Source organism: Mytilus galloprovincialis, chromosome 5 (assembly GCF_965363235.1).
Source record: "Mytilus galloprovincialis chromosome 5, xbMytGall1.hap1.1, whole genome shotgun sequence".
Lineage (NCBI taxonomy): Eukaryota > Metazoa > Mollusca > Bivalvia > Mytilida > Mytilidae > Mytilus > Mytilus galloprovincialis.
Window position 1 is genome coordinate 57,161,782 of NC_134842.1, and position 17,707 is coordinate 57,179,488.

At 31.7% G+C, this 17,707-nt stretch overlaps 1 protein-coding gene across 1 annotated transcript in view; it reads right to left on the bottom strand.

Moving 5' to 3' along the window:
- LOC143076107 (uncharacterized) overlaps positions 1 to 17,707 on the bottom strand; it is a 73,382-nt gene continuing 55,675 nt past the window's right edge. Inside the window, exon 5 of the mRNA XM_076251752.1 lies at positions 1 to 683. Within this exon, the coding sequence (XP_076107867.1) occupies positions 655 to 683 (29 nt within the window). The 3' untranslated portion in view covers positions 1 to 654. The remainder of the gene's footprint in view (positions 684 to 17,707) is intronic.

The following is a 17,707-nucleotide window of genomic DNA, read 5'->3' on the forward strand; positions in this document are numbered from 1 at the left end:
TTGGTCTCTCAGCTTCATCATAGAATGTAACTTCTGTCGGACAATATAAACTGGTCTAGAAAATATTTTTTTTATATCTTTTGACGTTTTGTTAGCAGAAAGCTTACATAAAAGAGGGAAAAAATCGTATTCATTAAAGTATTCCGTTTGCTTGAGGGAAGCAACCATTTCTGCAGGAAGGTATTTCTTTGCCATAAGAACCCTTTCATCACCAGTTAAAATGAGTTTATCTGACAACAAGTTACAAACACTCTTGCAAATAATATCATCATCTTTATTCAATTTGATTATATATGTGTGTTCTACATGATAAAAGAATCTTCACAGTTTTTTTTCGCAAGATTATTTTAATATCTACTGACAGTCTCAACCATCTTTCAGTTTTCGTCTGTTCTAACATATATTTTCCATAAACATCATCGAAGACAAAAACCTGTTTTCGTTCAGGGTTAAAATAGTTTCTCAAATCCATTGGATCATGACTATTAATAATGTCGTAATCTTGATAAAGATGTAATTGAAGGGCAAGATGATGCACAGCAGTTGATTTTCCGCAGCCGGGAGACCCAATCACTGTTAAGTTATCTGTAGTAGTTACGAGTTCTTTAAGATGTTGAATAGCTGATGTTTCAAACACTTTCTCATCCAGTTTCTTCATCCATCAATTGTATTGACAAGCACCTCTTCAAAATATGACAAATAATTAATGCTCACAATATCTTACCTTATTATTTAAGATTATACAGGAATTATTTGGTAGAACTTAAACTTCAAAATTAAAATAGAATAATCAATACTGAAAAGTCGGACTATTTTTCTGTCAAAAAAGTTCCTTGAAATAGTTTATTTGTCATTGTTTGGCGTTATATTGTGAACCACCTTTTCCAAATATGACAAATAATCAGAGCATGTTCTTTGTTATCCTACCAAACTATGAAAGATGATGCAGGATTTATAAAGCGTCAGAAATTGAATTAATAAGTTGACAGTCATAAAGTAGATAGTTTTGTAGCGAAAATAAAAGCATCGTAATTCCTCATAATTGTTTTCGTAATTTTCAGCTATAAATACTCATATATCTATACTATCAAACGAGAAGACTTCATTTTGTGTGTCGCTTCTCTTCCTCCCACAATAAATTAATCATTATGCCTCTGTGTTCTATAGGTACCATGCATCGTCGCATTTGTCATCAATTCTTATCATTATTCAGCTATACTTTTGGTGGTTATGTGGATTTAAGATATTTGTCATACGAGGTTCGCTTTTGGTGCAGTAAAGTTTCCCACCCTCCCACCCGACTTAATGTATTTTTCTTGTGTTATTTTTGATTAATGTGAATAAAAATGTGTAAAGGAACAGAATCTTTAATTTGATTCATAATATGTATTTGCGTGCATAATGAAAATTGATTTTATTTTTGTAGATTGTTTTTTTTTTGTGTTTGTTACATGCAGCGGCCTTGGGAGACAGTAACAGATGAACATTTAGTATTTTGCATTTGTCTTTAATACAATTAAAGCTTTGCTGCACACTGTCAGGCGAGCTGATCCCATACTAAGGTGTTGAGTTTATTTTGTAAATAAATTATGTTCGCTTGAAGTTATGAATTAGAACATGATATAATATATAGACTCTCTATATAATATAGCAGTGATCGCCGTGGAGAAGAAACTTGGAATTGATAGTTAATAGCAAATACACCTTATTTATAATATATGTATGTTCATAGTATATATACAGATATGCGAAAATAATGGAATTTAATAGAAAACAACTAGAGGCTCTCAAGAGCCTGTGTCGCTCACCTTGGTCTATGTGCATATTATCAATGAACACAGATAAATTCATGACAAAATGGTGTTTTTGTGATGGTGATGTGTTTGTAGAACTTTCTTTACTGAATATTCTTGTTGCTACAATTATCTCTATCTATAATTAACTTGGCCCAGTAATTACAGTGGAAAATATTTCCTAAAAATTTACAAAAATTAACAAAAATTTATGAAAATTGTTAACAGTTGACTATAAAGGGAAATAACTCCTTAAGGGGTCAATTGACAATTTTGGTCATGTTCGACTTATTTGTAGATCTTATTTTGCTGAACCTTATTGCTGTTTACAGTTTATCTCTATCTATAATAATATTCAAGATAATAACCAAAATCTGCAAAATTTCCTTAAAATTACTAATTCGGGGGCAGCAACCCAACAACAGGTTGTCTGATTTGTCTGAAAATTTCAGGGCAGATAGATCTTAACCTGATAAACCATTTTACTCAGTCAGATTTGCTCTAAATGCTTTAGTTTCAGAGATATAAGCCAAAATCTACATTTCCCCTCTGGACGGGTCACGCCACACATTTGTAAACTAGATACCCCAATAATGATTGTGGCCAAGTTTGGTTAAATTTGGCCCAGGAGTTTCAGAGGAGAAGATTTTTGTAAAAGATTACAAAAATTTACGAAAAATTGGTCAAAATTGACTATAAAGGGCAATAACTCCTTAAGGGGTCAACTGATAATTTTGGTCACGTTGACTTATTTGTAGATCTTACTTTGCTGAACATTATCGCTGTTTACAGTTTATCTCTTTCTATAATAATATTCAAGATAATAACCAAAATTTGCAAAATTTCCTTCAAATTACTTATTTCGGGGCAGCAACCCAATAACCGGTTGTCCTATTGATTTGAAAGTTTCGAGGCTGATAGATTTTCACTTGATGAACAATTTTACCCTGTCAGATTTGCTATAAATGCTTTGGTTTTAGAGTTATAAGCCAAAATCTACATTTCACCCCTATGTTCTATTTTTAGACATGGCGGCCATCTTGGTGGTTGGCTGGGTCACGCCACACATTTTTTGAACTAGATACCCGAAGATGATTGTGGCTAAGTTTGGATTAATTTGGCCAAGTTACTGTAAGTTTCAGAGGAGAAGATTTTTGTAATAGATTACTAAGATTTACGAAAAATGGTTAAAAATTGACTATAAAGGACAATAACTCCTAAAGGGGCCAACTTACCATTTCGGTCATGTTGACTTATTTGTAAATCTTACTTTGCTGAACATTATTGCTGTTTACAGTTTATCTCTTTCTATAATAATATTCAAGATAATAACCAAAAACAGCAAAATTTCTTTAAAATTACCAATTCAGGGGCAGCAACCCAACAACGGGTTGTCCGATTCATCTGAAAATTTCAGGGCAGATAGATCTTCACCTGATAAACAATTTTACCCCAGTCAGATTTGCTCTAAATGCTTTGGTTTTTGAGTTATAAGCCAAAAACTGCATTTGACCCCTATGTTCTACGTGTCCACGCCACACATTTTTTGAACTAGATACCCCAATGATGATTGTGGCCAAGTTTGGTTTAATTTGGCCCAATAGTTTCAGAGGAGAAGATTTTTGTAAAAGTAAACGACGACGGACGACAACAACGGACGACGGACGACGACGACGGACGCCGGACGCAAAGTGATGGGAAAAGCTCACTTGGCCCTATGGGCCAGATGAGCTAAAAAAGTAACGGACTTTGGAAAACAGGGAGAGGGCTTAAATAAATTAGTCTGTCTCCAAGTACCTATGACTTTTGATACCTTTTCTGAAATTCTCAAGACAAAAAATCTATACAAAAACTCATCCTACACAACAGTTTACATATTTTCAACCAAGCTCTACATGCCCGCGATTTCGCGGGTGTGATTATTCAGTTTGGGTTATTTTGGGAGAAAAACGAAAATAAAGGCGTCCGGATATTGTTTCCGTCATCGAACGGACTTTTAAGATTGATTTTTTTTAATTTAGGGAGCTATTATTTGATTTTAGGGGGTGGGGAGAGGGGTGGGGTGTATGGGATGGGGATATATGATGAAATTTGAAAAAAAATAGGCAGAACAGGAATTTTGAGTAAAACAAGGCATGATGAGCAACTTGGCAAAAAAAGGCAGGATAAAGTCAGGCTAAAACAATTAAAAAAAAAAAGAAGGAAGGACCGAATAGTCAAAAATTAAAAGGCAGGACAGACATTACAACTAAAAAAATAGGAGGACAATATTAAACGATGTGTTTTTTTTTAATTGGACTGTCCAATCACAAACTAAATAAATAAAAACAATGTTTAATTCTATCTATATTATATGAACTTTTTTATAAATCCATTACGCATATATAGAAATGTGTGTTTTCAGTTACCGGACCAACTCTATCTTAGGCAAACTAACTTAAATTTTAATTCCAATGTGTATTTTCAGTTACCGGACCAACTCTATCTTACGCAAACTAACTTAAATTTAAATTCCCGCGATTTCACGGGTGTGTTCTAGTATATGTTTAACTTTCTTAGAAATACAGAAGTATTTTAAGATCAAATCACACGTAAATCAAACACATATTTATAGCAGTATTTTCATCCTATTCCTTTTTTACTGAAACCATGCGGAGTAAGCAACGTGATCAACAAGTTTATAATGGAGTAATAAACTTTAACCAGGGACCAATAACTTGCTCGGGCCTGTTTTTCCAGGACCATTTATAAAGACATATTTGATGAATCTATGCCATCACAAAGGTATTTATTGTAGACAGCCTGCGATAAATTTAATATTGAATGATAAAAATTCATATTAGAAGGTCAATACTAGCACTAAAATTCCGTTAAATGTTAAGTGATAACGGTACACATTTGATAAACTCAGGAACAGGTTGAAGGCAAAAATATGGCTCAAAATATCCCTAAAGGCAGTTTTTGACTCGTTTGGATGATTTTACATGTTTTGGTGAATATATTTTTTAAGATTTTAACGTTATGAGCATTTTTTATTGTCAAATTTCACCCTATCTATTTTATTTGATATGTTTAAACTATAAATTACATAACGTTTATTCTACCTAAGCACTCTTCTGTTTGTTGTGGCAGCAATTTATAATAATGAAGTATTATTGATAGGCAATAACTTAAATACACAGTAAATTTACAATTGATACGATATTCCCGTGCTTGCATTTCCTATCATGATTTTCTTGATAGAGGGTTACTGCTCACATGTGGAGCAGGATCTTCTTACCCTTCCGGAGCACCTGAGATCACCCCTAGTTTTTGGTGGGGTTCGTGTTGTTTATTCTTTAGTTTTCTATGTTGTGTCATGTGTACTATTGTTTTTCTGTTTGTCTTTTTCATTTTTAGCCATGGCGTTGTCAGTTTGTTTTAGATTTATGAGTTTGACTGTCCCTTTGGTATCTTTCGTCCCTCTTTTCTCTTCTTTTACAGTACTTCTTGTATTCCATATCTATATGTTCTGTCTTTTTTTATAAGCCTGATGTGTTTTATTATGTTTTATTACGAAAATAAGCAAAATGCTATATATGTTGTTAAATGTGATAAAGGAATACAACTCCTTTACACGTTTAAGGCAAAACAAACAATAATAGGTGTCTTTCTTGTTGAAAGCCCTGCTTAAAATATTGTCTGTAGGTCTGAATTTTTCTTTCTTTATTTGTCTATCTTATCGTAAAATTTCTAAAACAGTCGCTAATGATTTTTTTTAATTGAAACTGTCATGGACGTTTGTGGTTACATTTCATTAAGCGAACTGCGAGCACATAGTTATATAAGCCGGCCATATGTTTATTATCAATCAAGGTTATAAAAACGTTAATTAGACCACGATATTTTTGGGATATGCTAAAGGAAAATCTTTTTTGCGTAATACTATGTAGATATTGTTTTACGTTCACAGCTTTTGCGTATCCCTAGTGATTTTCAAAAGTACTAGCAGAAATGCCAAAATTATTAAAAATAGTGTCATTTAAGCACAATAAAGTATCAAAGGAGACAAGTGGTTTATTCAGTCATAAATATATTAATGTAAATATGTCTATAGAAGTAGTGATTCCGATCAGTTTTGCCAGTCACAATTTCTGTTCTATTTTATATATCGTGTTTATTCTTTTCAAATTAGTTCGCAAAATCGTTTTATTAAAAAAAAAGAGCAATCGCTTATATTATAGTTTTTTTCAGAATTTGAGAATAAATAGATTTTGATATAATTACATAGGTTGATACTGATAAGTTTTTTTTTAATTTTCTCGATTATGATTTCCAAGATAGACAATAACTTGCATTTAACTTATCAGTTCTTTTTTTCAGAATGACGACAGTGTTGGTTCACGAACAGTGCTTTTTATTATGAACTAACTACAACCAAGACACATTAAGGATATATTCTTGTCAAGGTTATTTCAATTTGTTTAGAGGTCAATAAAGTCAACAGCAGTATAGCGATGTTGAATAGTCATAAATAAATTAAGCGAAAACAAATCCCTTTGAAAAAAAATCAGCGAAGATGGACGATACACGACGGACACCAAGTGATAGCAAAAGACGGTCATATATTAATTATCAACGACGGTTACAAACACGCAAATTAGAACACGACATTTTGGAGATATGCTAAAGGAAGAGTTTTTTTTATTAGTGCTAAAATTAACGATTATTATTTTTTAGGAATAACATTTAGCGTCGGTCGGGCGACCCGAAACACATTATACTATGTAAATTTTGCATTGCTGATTTTTTTGTTTTAATTAAACAGTTTTTGCATGTGCCCTTGATTATAAATCGGTGCCAAACCAAACATATTTCACATAGGACATGAGTACACGAAATGCAAAACCATCTTTAAGACATACCTTGAATCCTTTCGAAATTGGATTGTGTGACCTCTCATTATTTCTGAACTCGTTTCATATTTCCAAATCATTTTTGTCTAGTGTGGACACTTTTAGATCCTTACACTTTTGTTGAAAGTCGACACCGCCTAGACCATTTGTAGACGTTCAACAGCCTGTAAAACAAAATCCTTCTTGATGTCAGAGTGTGAGATTAAAAGGTACTTTTTCTGAAAACATTCTGGTTGACAAAAATGATCTTGACTTTGGTAGCAATAAACAGTTAGGAAAAAATATTAAAATTTGCCCTTATAGATTTTACCATCCCCTTTTCATTGCTTTCTTGCAATATCAAGCTTACTGTTTGTGTCATATATGTGCATATGAATGTAATCAGAATCTTCCATAGATTTTATATCCAGTATATGAAATGGTAAAATATAATTTCTTTTGGGTGTATCCATGGCAACAATCTGCATTTATTTGTTATAAAATATTGCAAAAAGGGGGGAAAAGATGTCACATATTTCCCCAAAATTTGGCTAAAAGTAGAATTTCAATCGCTTAAAGTAATACCTTTTCTGAAACTGTGTACATATATCATTCAGCAAATCCAATGAAAATCATGTCTTTCGTCTCATTTTTTTGTAAAATTGCGTCAAAAACTTCGTGTAGAAAAAAAGTGTTTGTAAACATTACATTAATTTCTGGACCGATAGCCGGTCTAACTATAAAAATACCGATTGTCAAACAGAAAATAGCCCATAAAACATGTAAAAAATAATTTTGATGCTCTTATAAACCATCTTTGAAGGCTAAATTAGCACTCAGCTGTCTAAAAATTAATTTTATTACACAATAACTTTCCTATTTGAAATGCGAAACTAAACTCCTAACTGTGTATTGCTACCTTTAGTCACGACAAATAGGGGGACAAGGGTTTGGGGGAGGGGAGAGGGGAGAAATAAGTTTGTTCTCTACCGATATAGCGACGGTCGCTGAATGTGAAAACAAACAAAACATATACTTTTGGTCCGTTGTTAACATATAAAGGATTCCACGACTACTGCAGTTTCTGCTTATTGCTATTGCACAGATCAAGCGTGCAAAAGTTGAAGCCTAATATCTAAGATATATTCATTTATCTTAAAGGGGTAGTAACTTTTATGTCTAACTATAAAGAGGTAGCGGCTTGATCTTTTAATCATTTCCACTTTTTTCTATGATGGTTAAGATTTTCCGAGTGTAGAGATGAAGGTATTTGACGTTTATCGAGATCTTAAGTCATTGAGGTCAATGGTGAAGACCCTAGGATTCTACAACTTTCAAAGCAATGATCACTTATAACAAACCGATACCTTTGATGGGTAATATGTCCTTTTTTCTAATAAAAAAAAAAGTTCAACGGAAGGTACCAAGACCTTGTTGCTTTGGTGTGGCTCGGTACTTATGCATTCCGCCAATGTGTTGTTTGTATTATCTTTCATTTTTGCTGGTGTGCTTTGTGTCCTAGTGACTTTTTTGTGTTTCTTTGATACATACGACATGACCTTTTACTTTTAAACATCCCGCCATTATGTTATTGTTCTATCATAATTTTTAAAAATACTTTGAACGACAAAATTATTTTATATCTCTACCTGTGTGACGTTTACATTCTGACGTCAAATAGTTATCAAAGGTACCAGGATTATAATTTAGTACGCCAGACGCGCGTTTCGTCTACATAAGACTCATCAGTGACGCTCATATCAAAATATTTATTAAGCCAAACAAGTAAAAAGGTGAAGAGCATTGAGGATCCAAAATTCCAAAAAAGTTGTGCCAAATATGGCTAAGGTAATCTATGCCTGGGATAAGAAAATCCTTAGTTTTCGAAAAATTCAAAGTTTTGTTATCAGGAAATTTGTAAAAATGACCACATTATTGATATTCATGTCAACACCGAAGTGTTGACTACTGGGCTGGTGATACCCTCGTGGACAAAACGTCCACCAGCAGTGGCATCGACCCAGTGGTGTAAATAGTTATCAAAGGTACCAGGATTATAATTTAGTACGCCAGACGCGCGTTTCGTCTACATAAGACTCATCAGTGACGCTCATATCAAAATATTTATTAAGCCAAACAAGTAAAAAGGTGAAGAGCATTGAGGATCCAAAATTGCAAAAAGTTGTGCCAAAAAACGCGAACTGTATATTTTCATTTATATGCAGGAACAACTGCATTACAGTGTTAATTTGAAACATATAGAACTATATCATTTTAGAATTTTTACAAAAAGGCTATTGATTTTTTTTATAGATATGGTATAACATTTCGTTTGCTATATCGATACTAGTACTATAACCTGCTTAAATCGAAAATGATTATAGTGCAATTTGTCTGTAATTTTAAAACAGAATTATAAGGCAATTTCATCATATATGTCCTGAGTATTATGAGTTCCTTTGACAATTTACTGCACCTGTAATAACGCTAAATTCCACTTGTGGTTTTTAATTGTATTAACCGTATGGCTGATATTTTCAAAACGGTTTCAAACAACTTTCCAATAATATTAATAAAAAATAATAGATCTTATTAACTTCTGGACTAAGAGTAGAGATTGAAAGATGTAAATGCTACTATGAATTTTCACAATGATTAAGAATATTTCTATAACTTTCAATTATAACCTGGCTAATGTCAGTCCATATCTCTTGAAATTCTATGTTAGATAATGTCATACATTATATATATAGAGGTCGCATTATCGCTGTGTGCCACCAAATTTCTATAATGCTTCATCCTAAACAATTCAGCTACGAAGCTCGTGTCTGATGGCAGTGGGAGTAGATCTCCAATGGGAATATCAGCTAGGTTTCTCATAAGACAGACCATTAAGGTCAGGTCAAAACTATTCGAAGAAGTTTCACCTGAAATTGTTCCAGTTTTCAAAATAATTTTGCAAGTAATTTTAAACTAATTGTTAGTCTTAAACCGATTGTCTTTCGTCAGTTATCTAGCTAAAAGAAGTGTAAAAATGCTATTGCTATATCATTTCATGAGAGGAGCTCCTATAATTCGTAAAGGTTAACAATTACGCTTTGTTGTAAGGTAATTGAATATGTTTTGTCAATGTTAAAAATGCTTTCAAAGAACTATAGACAATATTCTGTTCATACTTTGAACGACAAAATTATTTTATATCTACCTGTGTGACATCAAACGCGCGATTCTACGTAAGAGTTAATGTTAATCTAACCATGTGTCTGTCATAGTAAGGATACGTTCCCAGTAATTAAAATCTTTCAATCCTTTATGGATGGATTTAACATAGATAACAAAAATCGTATCATAAAAAAAGCAATGAATGAGGTTGTTAAATTCGATGTATGCCTTTTTGTGCTTCTTTGTTACATTTGTTTGTTTTTATAGTGATTAAGACGTTGACTGCTGTACCCCTATTTTTGACTTTTTTTATCTATTGTGTCTGTTTGTTTTGTTCACGCATCGTTTTCAATACAATGGAATTTGGTGCGACTATCATACAAGTGAGAGGTTAAGCGAAAAAATAAAACCAGGTTCAATCCATCATTTTCTTCATAAGAAAATGCCTGTACCAAGTCAGTAATATGACAGTTGTTATCCATTCGTTTGATGTGTTTGAGTTTTTAATTTTGCCATTTGATTAGGGAATTTCCTTTTTGAATTTTCCGCAGAGTTCAGTATTTCTGTGATTGTACTTTTTTCATCTTGATAGTTTGACACATAATCTACCAAAGTACCGATATCAAGTTATGGTCTACATGTGTCGATAGATATTTAAATTTTGGATTGAAGAAGGTCATGATTTTCCCATACTGAATACGAATACGAATACTTTATTATAAAATCCAATTAAAGGGACAATTTCAGAGCATTATGTATAGTATATATTATACAGTAATTTTAAAAATATATTACATTGAAAATCTTTTAATAAATATCTATAATCCATTCAAGATGTTGTTTAAAAAATATTAAACAAAATAGTTACCCTTTGTAACAAATAAAACATAAACTACAGCACTAGCAAGTCACTTAAATGCTAATACAAACAAAAAACAAGTACTAATATATATGTACCTGAAAATCGGCTTTTGAAACACGAAATCCTCTTGTGGTGCATCTGTTAATACTTTTGCTTAGAAACACATATTATTTTTTTATATTTGATACAGCATTTAAACAAGCGTTCATTAACTCCGAATATTGTTGCATGTACTCTAAGATTGGTACAAAGGTAAGATTTTATAGGTATTGTATTCAAGATATTTAGAAGAAAAAAAACACTGGCTATTTTAAATAGCAATATGTGTCCCAAATTAAAACCAGGTGCTCCGCAGGGAGCAGCTTTATACGACCGCAGAGGTCGAACCCTGGACAGTTGGGGCAAGTATGGACAAAACATTTAAGCGTGATACAGCTCTGAATTTGGATTGTGATCAAATTTTGACATTATATGTTTTTTTTACACAAAACAAATGTCAAGATTTTACAAATCAATTAAAGATTTCTTCTTCAAACTTATTTAAATCTAAAATTAAATATTTTTTTTTGCCTTTGAGCAATTCATTATGCTGTTGAATATTAATCCTCTCAAAAAAATGTTTGAAGAAATTTTCTTTTTATTTATGAAATCTGAAATGAGAAAAATTTAACCCCCCCTTTTTTTCACATCCCCCTCTCCCTTTTTCCAAAACTGATATCAATTCAAATTTCTAATGGAGTTTGCAACAATAACTACTCTTAAATACATCATAATATATTAAATTGTAAAATAAAGTGCTTGTTATTACTGAATGGTAAAGATTGGTTGGTAGTAAAAGTGAATATACATTGTATATTGTATAAAACAATGATTTAAGTTGATTCAACTACTATTCTGAACAAAGAAAGATAACTCCAATTGAAAATTTCTTGCTATTGCACAATATTGTTAGATATTTCTTGCTATTGCGCAATACTGTGCAATTGAAAATATTTGCTATTGCACAATACTGTGCAACTGAAGATTTCTTGCTATTGTGCAATACTTGTGCAATTAAAAATTTTTTGCTATTGCACAATACTGTGCAATTAAAGATTTCTTGCTATTGCTGAATACTGTGCAACTGAAAATTTCTTGTTATTGCACAAAACATAATATGATAATTTTGGATCCTGATTTGAACCAACTTGAAAACTGGGCCCATAATCAAAAATCTAAGTACATGATTAAATTCAGCATATCAAAAAAGCCAAAGAATTCAATTTTTATTAAAATCAAACTTAGTTTAATTTTGGACCCTTTGATATTTAATGTAGACCAATTTAAAAACGGGACTAAAAATTAAGAATCTACATACACAGTTAGATTTGGCATATCAAAGAACCCCAATTATTCAATTTTTGATGAAGTCAAACAAACCTTAATTTTGGACCCCGATTTGGACCAACTTGAAAACTGGACCAATAATCATATATCTAAGTACATTTTTAGATTCAGCATATCAAAGAACCCCAAGGATTCAATTTTTGTTAAAATCAAACTGAGTTTGATTTTGGACCCTTTGGACCTTAATGTAGACCAATTTGAAAACGGGACCAAAAATTAAGAATCTACATACACAGTTAGATTCGGCATATCAAAGAACCCAAATTATTCAATTTTTGATGAAATCAAACAAAGTTCAATTTTGGATCCTTTGGGCTCCTTATTCCTAAACTGTTGGGATCAAACCTCCCAAAATCAAACCCAACCTTCCTTTTATGGTCATAAACCTTGTGTTTAAATTTCATAGATTTCTATTCACTTATACTAAAGTTATGGTGCGAAAACCAAGAATAATGCTTATTTGGGCCCCATCTGTCCCCTAATTCCTAAACTGTTGGGACCAAAACTTCCAAAATCAATCCCAACATTCCTTTTGTGGTCATAAACCTTGTGTTTAAAATTCATTGATTTCTATCTACTTATACTAAAGTTATTGTACGAAAACCAAGAATAATACTTATTTGGGCCCTTTTTTGGCCCCTAATTCCTAAACTGTTGAAACCAAAACTCCCAAAACCAATCCCAACCTTCCTTTTGTGGTCATAAACCTCGTGTCAAAATTTCATAGATTTCAATATACTTAAACTAAAGTTATAGTGCGAAAACCAAGAAAATGCTTATTTGGGCCCTTTTTGGCCCCTAATTCCTAAAATGTTGTGACAAAAACTCCTTAAATCAATCCCAACCTTCCTTTTGTGGTCATAAACCTTGTGTCAAAATTTCATAGATTTCAATATACTTAAACTAAAGTTATAGTGCGAAAACCAAGAAAATGCTTATTTGGGCCCTTTTTGGCCCCTAATTCCTAAAATGTTGTGACAAAAACTCCTTAAATCAATCCCAACCTTCCTTTTGTGGTCATAAACCTTGTGTTAAAATTTCATAGATTTCTATTCACTTTTACTAAAGTTAGAGTGAAAAAACTATTCGGACGACGACGACGACGCCAACGTGATAGCAATATACGTCGAAAAATTAAAATTTTTGCGGTCGTATAAAAAAAGGTATATAATAATTTTTCAAAATTGATTTTATAAATCCTGTTTAAAAATCCTTGATTTTAAATTAAAGACAAGTTACTATCCTTTACATAAATAGTAAAACATATGGTTCTTAATACCTTGATCAGAGTCCAAAGCAAATATTATTGTGGTAATGTAGCATTCATGCAGTTACTTTGTACACACAAAAAACAATAATAATAATGTCACATATAAAAGGATGATGGCAATCCTTTTTAAACTTTCTTAACTAAATTGATCCATTTCATCAAGAAAATGGCAAATTTGAAGGGAATGTGCTACCTATGAAATTGACAATGGAAATGGGGAATGTGTCAAAAGAGACAACAACCCGATCAAAGAGCAGGAAACAGCCCAAGGCCACCAATGGTCTTCAACACAGTATTTAGATCCCGAACCCGGAGGCGTGCTTCAGCTGGCCCTTAAACCAGTTAATTGAAAATGGACGTCACACTAAATTCCGAAACGTATAATAGAACTTATCTTTATTTCTATATGTCTACATTTTGACATATTAGTTTACTTTTACTTTGAAATTCAAAATATAAGAAACCTTTTATAATATAAATGATCTTTTGATGTTGCCTTTTTAACCTATGCATTGGAATATCTATATTAAAAAACAATAATATAGGTTTAGTTTTATATTGAAATTGAAAAGTATTTTCAAAACATGAACAATGTTAACTGCCACTAAACTATGTATGCTTGTTTTTTGTCAATTATTCTTCACTCCAATATACATACTTACGTCAGCCCTAACCATCATTTCATTTGGGAGTTATCACTGTCACAATTTGAACAAGTATGAAAGCTATGATAGTAGTGAGTAAAAGTACATAAAATTAAACTTTTATTTACCGACGCATGTGAAACAAGTAGTCATCAAAATAAACTTTGAAAAAATACAAATATTAGATTACTGGAGGTATATATATGTGAAAAATTCAATATTCAATGAAAAGTATTTACTATGAAATTAAATGCTCGTGGCAGCTACTAACTTTTAATTTCATGTTATATACCTTTTCATAGACTAACCGTTATATATGAATCAGGTCATCGGTTTTCTCATTTTGTGGTTAAAAAAATTTGCTATCGCGGGGCCTTTTGAAGCCAACCCTACGATAACTGCAAACTGTTTGTAATGTTAACTGGAAGAAAAAATAAGTCCATTTATAAGTAAAATACAGATACACAGGTACAAATTTTAACAACATTTCATCTTAGATACTATTTTAGATACTAGCTTCTGCCCACGTTTGGTACAAATCCAAAATAGTATAAGAAAGTTATTAAAATTTCAAAAACATTGCAACAGAGTAAATGTTTTTGTTTCCCGGCAGGAAATCTAAGTCCATTTAAAAGTAAAATACAGAATAATGGAATTTTATTTTTACAAAATTTACTTCTGGATACTATCTTATAATCATAAACAAGCTTCTGTACAAATTTGGTACAAATCCAGGATGGTTGAAGAAAGTTATTAAAATTTTAAAAACTTTAACCACAGAGTGAATGTAATGTTTACTGGCAGGAGAACTAAGTCCATTTATAAGTGAAAAACAGAAAAAAATGGAATTTTATTTTTACAAAATTTACTTCTGGATACTATCTTATAATCATAAACAAGCTTCTGTACAAGTTTGGTACAAATCCAGGATGGTTTAAGAAAGTTATTAAAATTTTAAAAACTTTAACCACAGAGTGAATGTAATGTTTACTGGCAGGAAAACTAAGTCCATTTATAAATGGAAAACAGAAAAAACGGAATTTTAGTTTTTACAAAATGTACTTCTGAATACTGTCTTATAATCATAAACAAGCTTCTGTCCAAGTTTGGTACAAATCCAGGATGGTTTAAGAAAGTTATTAAAATTTTAAAAACTTTAACCACAGAGTGAATGTAATGTTTCCCGGCAGAAAAACTAAGTCTACTTATAAGTAAAATACGGAAAAAATGGAATTTTATTTTTACAAAATTTACTTCTGGATACTATCTTATAATCATAAACAAGCTTCTGTACAAGTTCGGTAGAAATACAGTATAGTTTAAGATACAGTTATAAAAGTTTCAAAAACTTTAACCACAGAGTGAATATTTGTGGACGACACCGACGACGCCGACGACGCCGACGACGACGGAATGTAGGATCGCTATGTCTCGCTTTTTCGACTAAAGTCGAAGGCTCGACAAAAATGCAAAGGAACTGCGCTTATATTGCTTTTCTCCAAGTGATGCTTTCAACAAGGAGCTTAATCACTGCATGTTTTAGATGGCCCCAGCTTAACTGGAATACATACCTGAACGGATTTGAGTGTTCATTTTGCCAAATTGCTAATTATTTTACCAAATCGAAGTTATAATTCATGCTTCTCTACAAACTGATCAAATGGTTTAAGCAAAGAAGAAAAAAGTAAAATCACAAAAATACTGAACTCCGAGGGAAATTCAATCGGAAAGTCCCTAATCATATGGAAAAATCAAATGACAAAACAAATCAAAAACGAATGGACAACAACACAAAATAGTTTACCAATTGATCAGTTTAAAGAGATAAATTCAAACTGCAATTTAATAAATAATTTGGGCAAATTGATTTGTGAAGAAAAAAAACACCTTTCGGATATACACAGTAACATCTTTGTCATTTGGGGTTTGGTTGATAGTTGTATCCTGTACAAAATGTTCACGTTACCTTAGTTTTAGTTTGTGGTATAGGTTTTTGATTGGTTCCAAATACAGTATACACTTTCTCGATAAAGTAAAAATTAAGTAGAAAATAAGTACAAAAGTAAACAAAATAGAAACAACACTGTATAAACTTTAAACTCTCTGTTGTCCGAATCGTATCTCAGGATCCACTTGCAACAGGAACGTCCAAAGTAAATAACTCAATGAAGATATGTATAAAAACCGAGTGACGTCAAAAGTCGAGTTCGAAATCGATCTGTAGGAATAAACAGAAGGTTCATCAAACCTATCAGAAAACGATCCTAGTTTAGAGGCAACAAATATAAGTCAAGAATGATTTTTTATGGTAAACTATCTTTGCATATAATGATATAAAGAAATCTATTAACAGCATGTACTCTGAAAATGTCAGTCTCGGCAATTTAAGAAAACAAATTTTTGTGGTTTGTTTTGTATGTCAATTTTAGCTATTTGCTTATTTACAAATCTACCGATCGAATATTTACCTGTTCTTGGAAATAATAAATACCACTGTTTCTGGTTAATAACTTGTTTTCTCTTCAAAGGATCAAGAACCGTAGATTTGTTCTGATTTAGAACTTTTTGTAATCCTCCAGGGAAAAGCTCTCTGTCAAATTTCACTTTTACTGCATGTGGTGCTAATCGAAGTATAAGGTTGATAATTCGCAAGTAGTTTGCCTCTTCCTCAGTAATGGTCTTCTGTCTTTCACTTATATCGTAAAGGGATTTCTCCGTACATTCATTAACTGCCATATTGATGCTGAAATACAATAAAAGTATCAAAAAGTTTACAAAATGTATGCTTGTTGGATCAGACAGAAAACTGGAAAGCTGCAATGAATGTTTGTGTGTTTTATCACAAGATAATATCGCTTTAAATAAAGTTGAAGTTGAACAACTTCTTGGAATCTATATTGATAAAAATCTATCATGGTCAATTCAAATTGATAAAATATGCGAAACTATTTCAACCAGAATATATTTGTTAAAAAGGCTTTAACGTTATTTACCATTAAAGGGTCTTGTTCCTTTTTACAAAAGCTATATATTACCCATTATTGACTACTGTTGTACAGTATGGGGTCTTACCACAAACTGTAATCTGGAGAGGATACATAAGCTCCAAAAACGTGCTGCAAGATTAGTTTTATCTGTTTCTTTTGATTTTCCATCAACATTAATGTTTAAAAAGCTTGCATGGATGACTATATTTACGAGGATACACTATTTTCAAGCTGTGTTAATGTTTAAATGTATGAATGGTCTAGCACCTGATTATCTATCTATTAAATTTACTGCTTGTACTGATCTTTATAATTATTGTCTGAGGTCGACAACATCAGGACTTCTGCATGTGCCAAGACCTAATTCTGATTTTTTTTAAAAGAACATTTAAATATTCTGGTCTTATTACCTGGAATTGTTTACCAAATAATAGTAAAGAAATAGGTGATTTAGATACATTTAAGACCAAATGTTCAAACTATTTTCTAACTGAACAGAATAAAGATGAACGAATTTAATGTATTTTTCTTCTTCTATTGAATGCATAAATACTTATTCAATATTTAAGCTGCTATATATAACTGTATTATGTATTTTATTTTTTTTGTATTTTTTCCCCCTTTTCTATTTGTATTAATAGTTCTTGAAGGCCTCATTGAAGAATAACATGTCATAGTTAAATGTGTTGCCTTTGTGAAATAATGAATTTTATTATTATTATTACATTA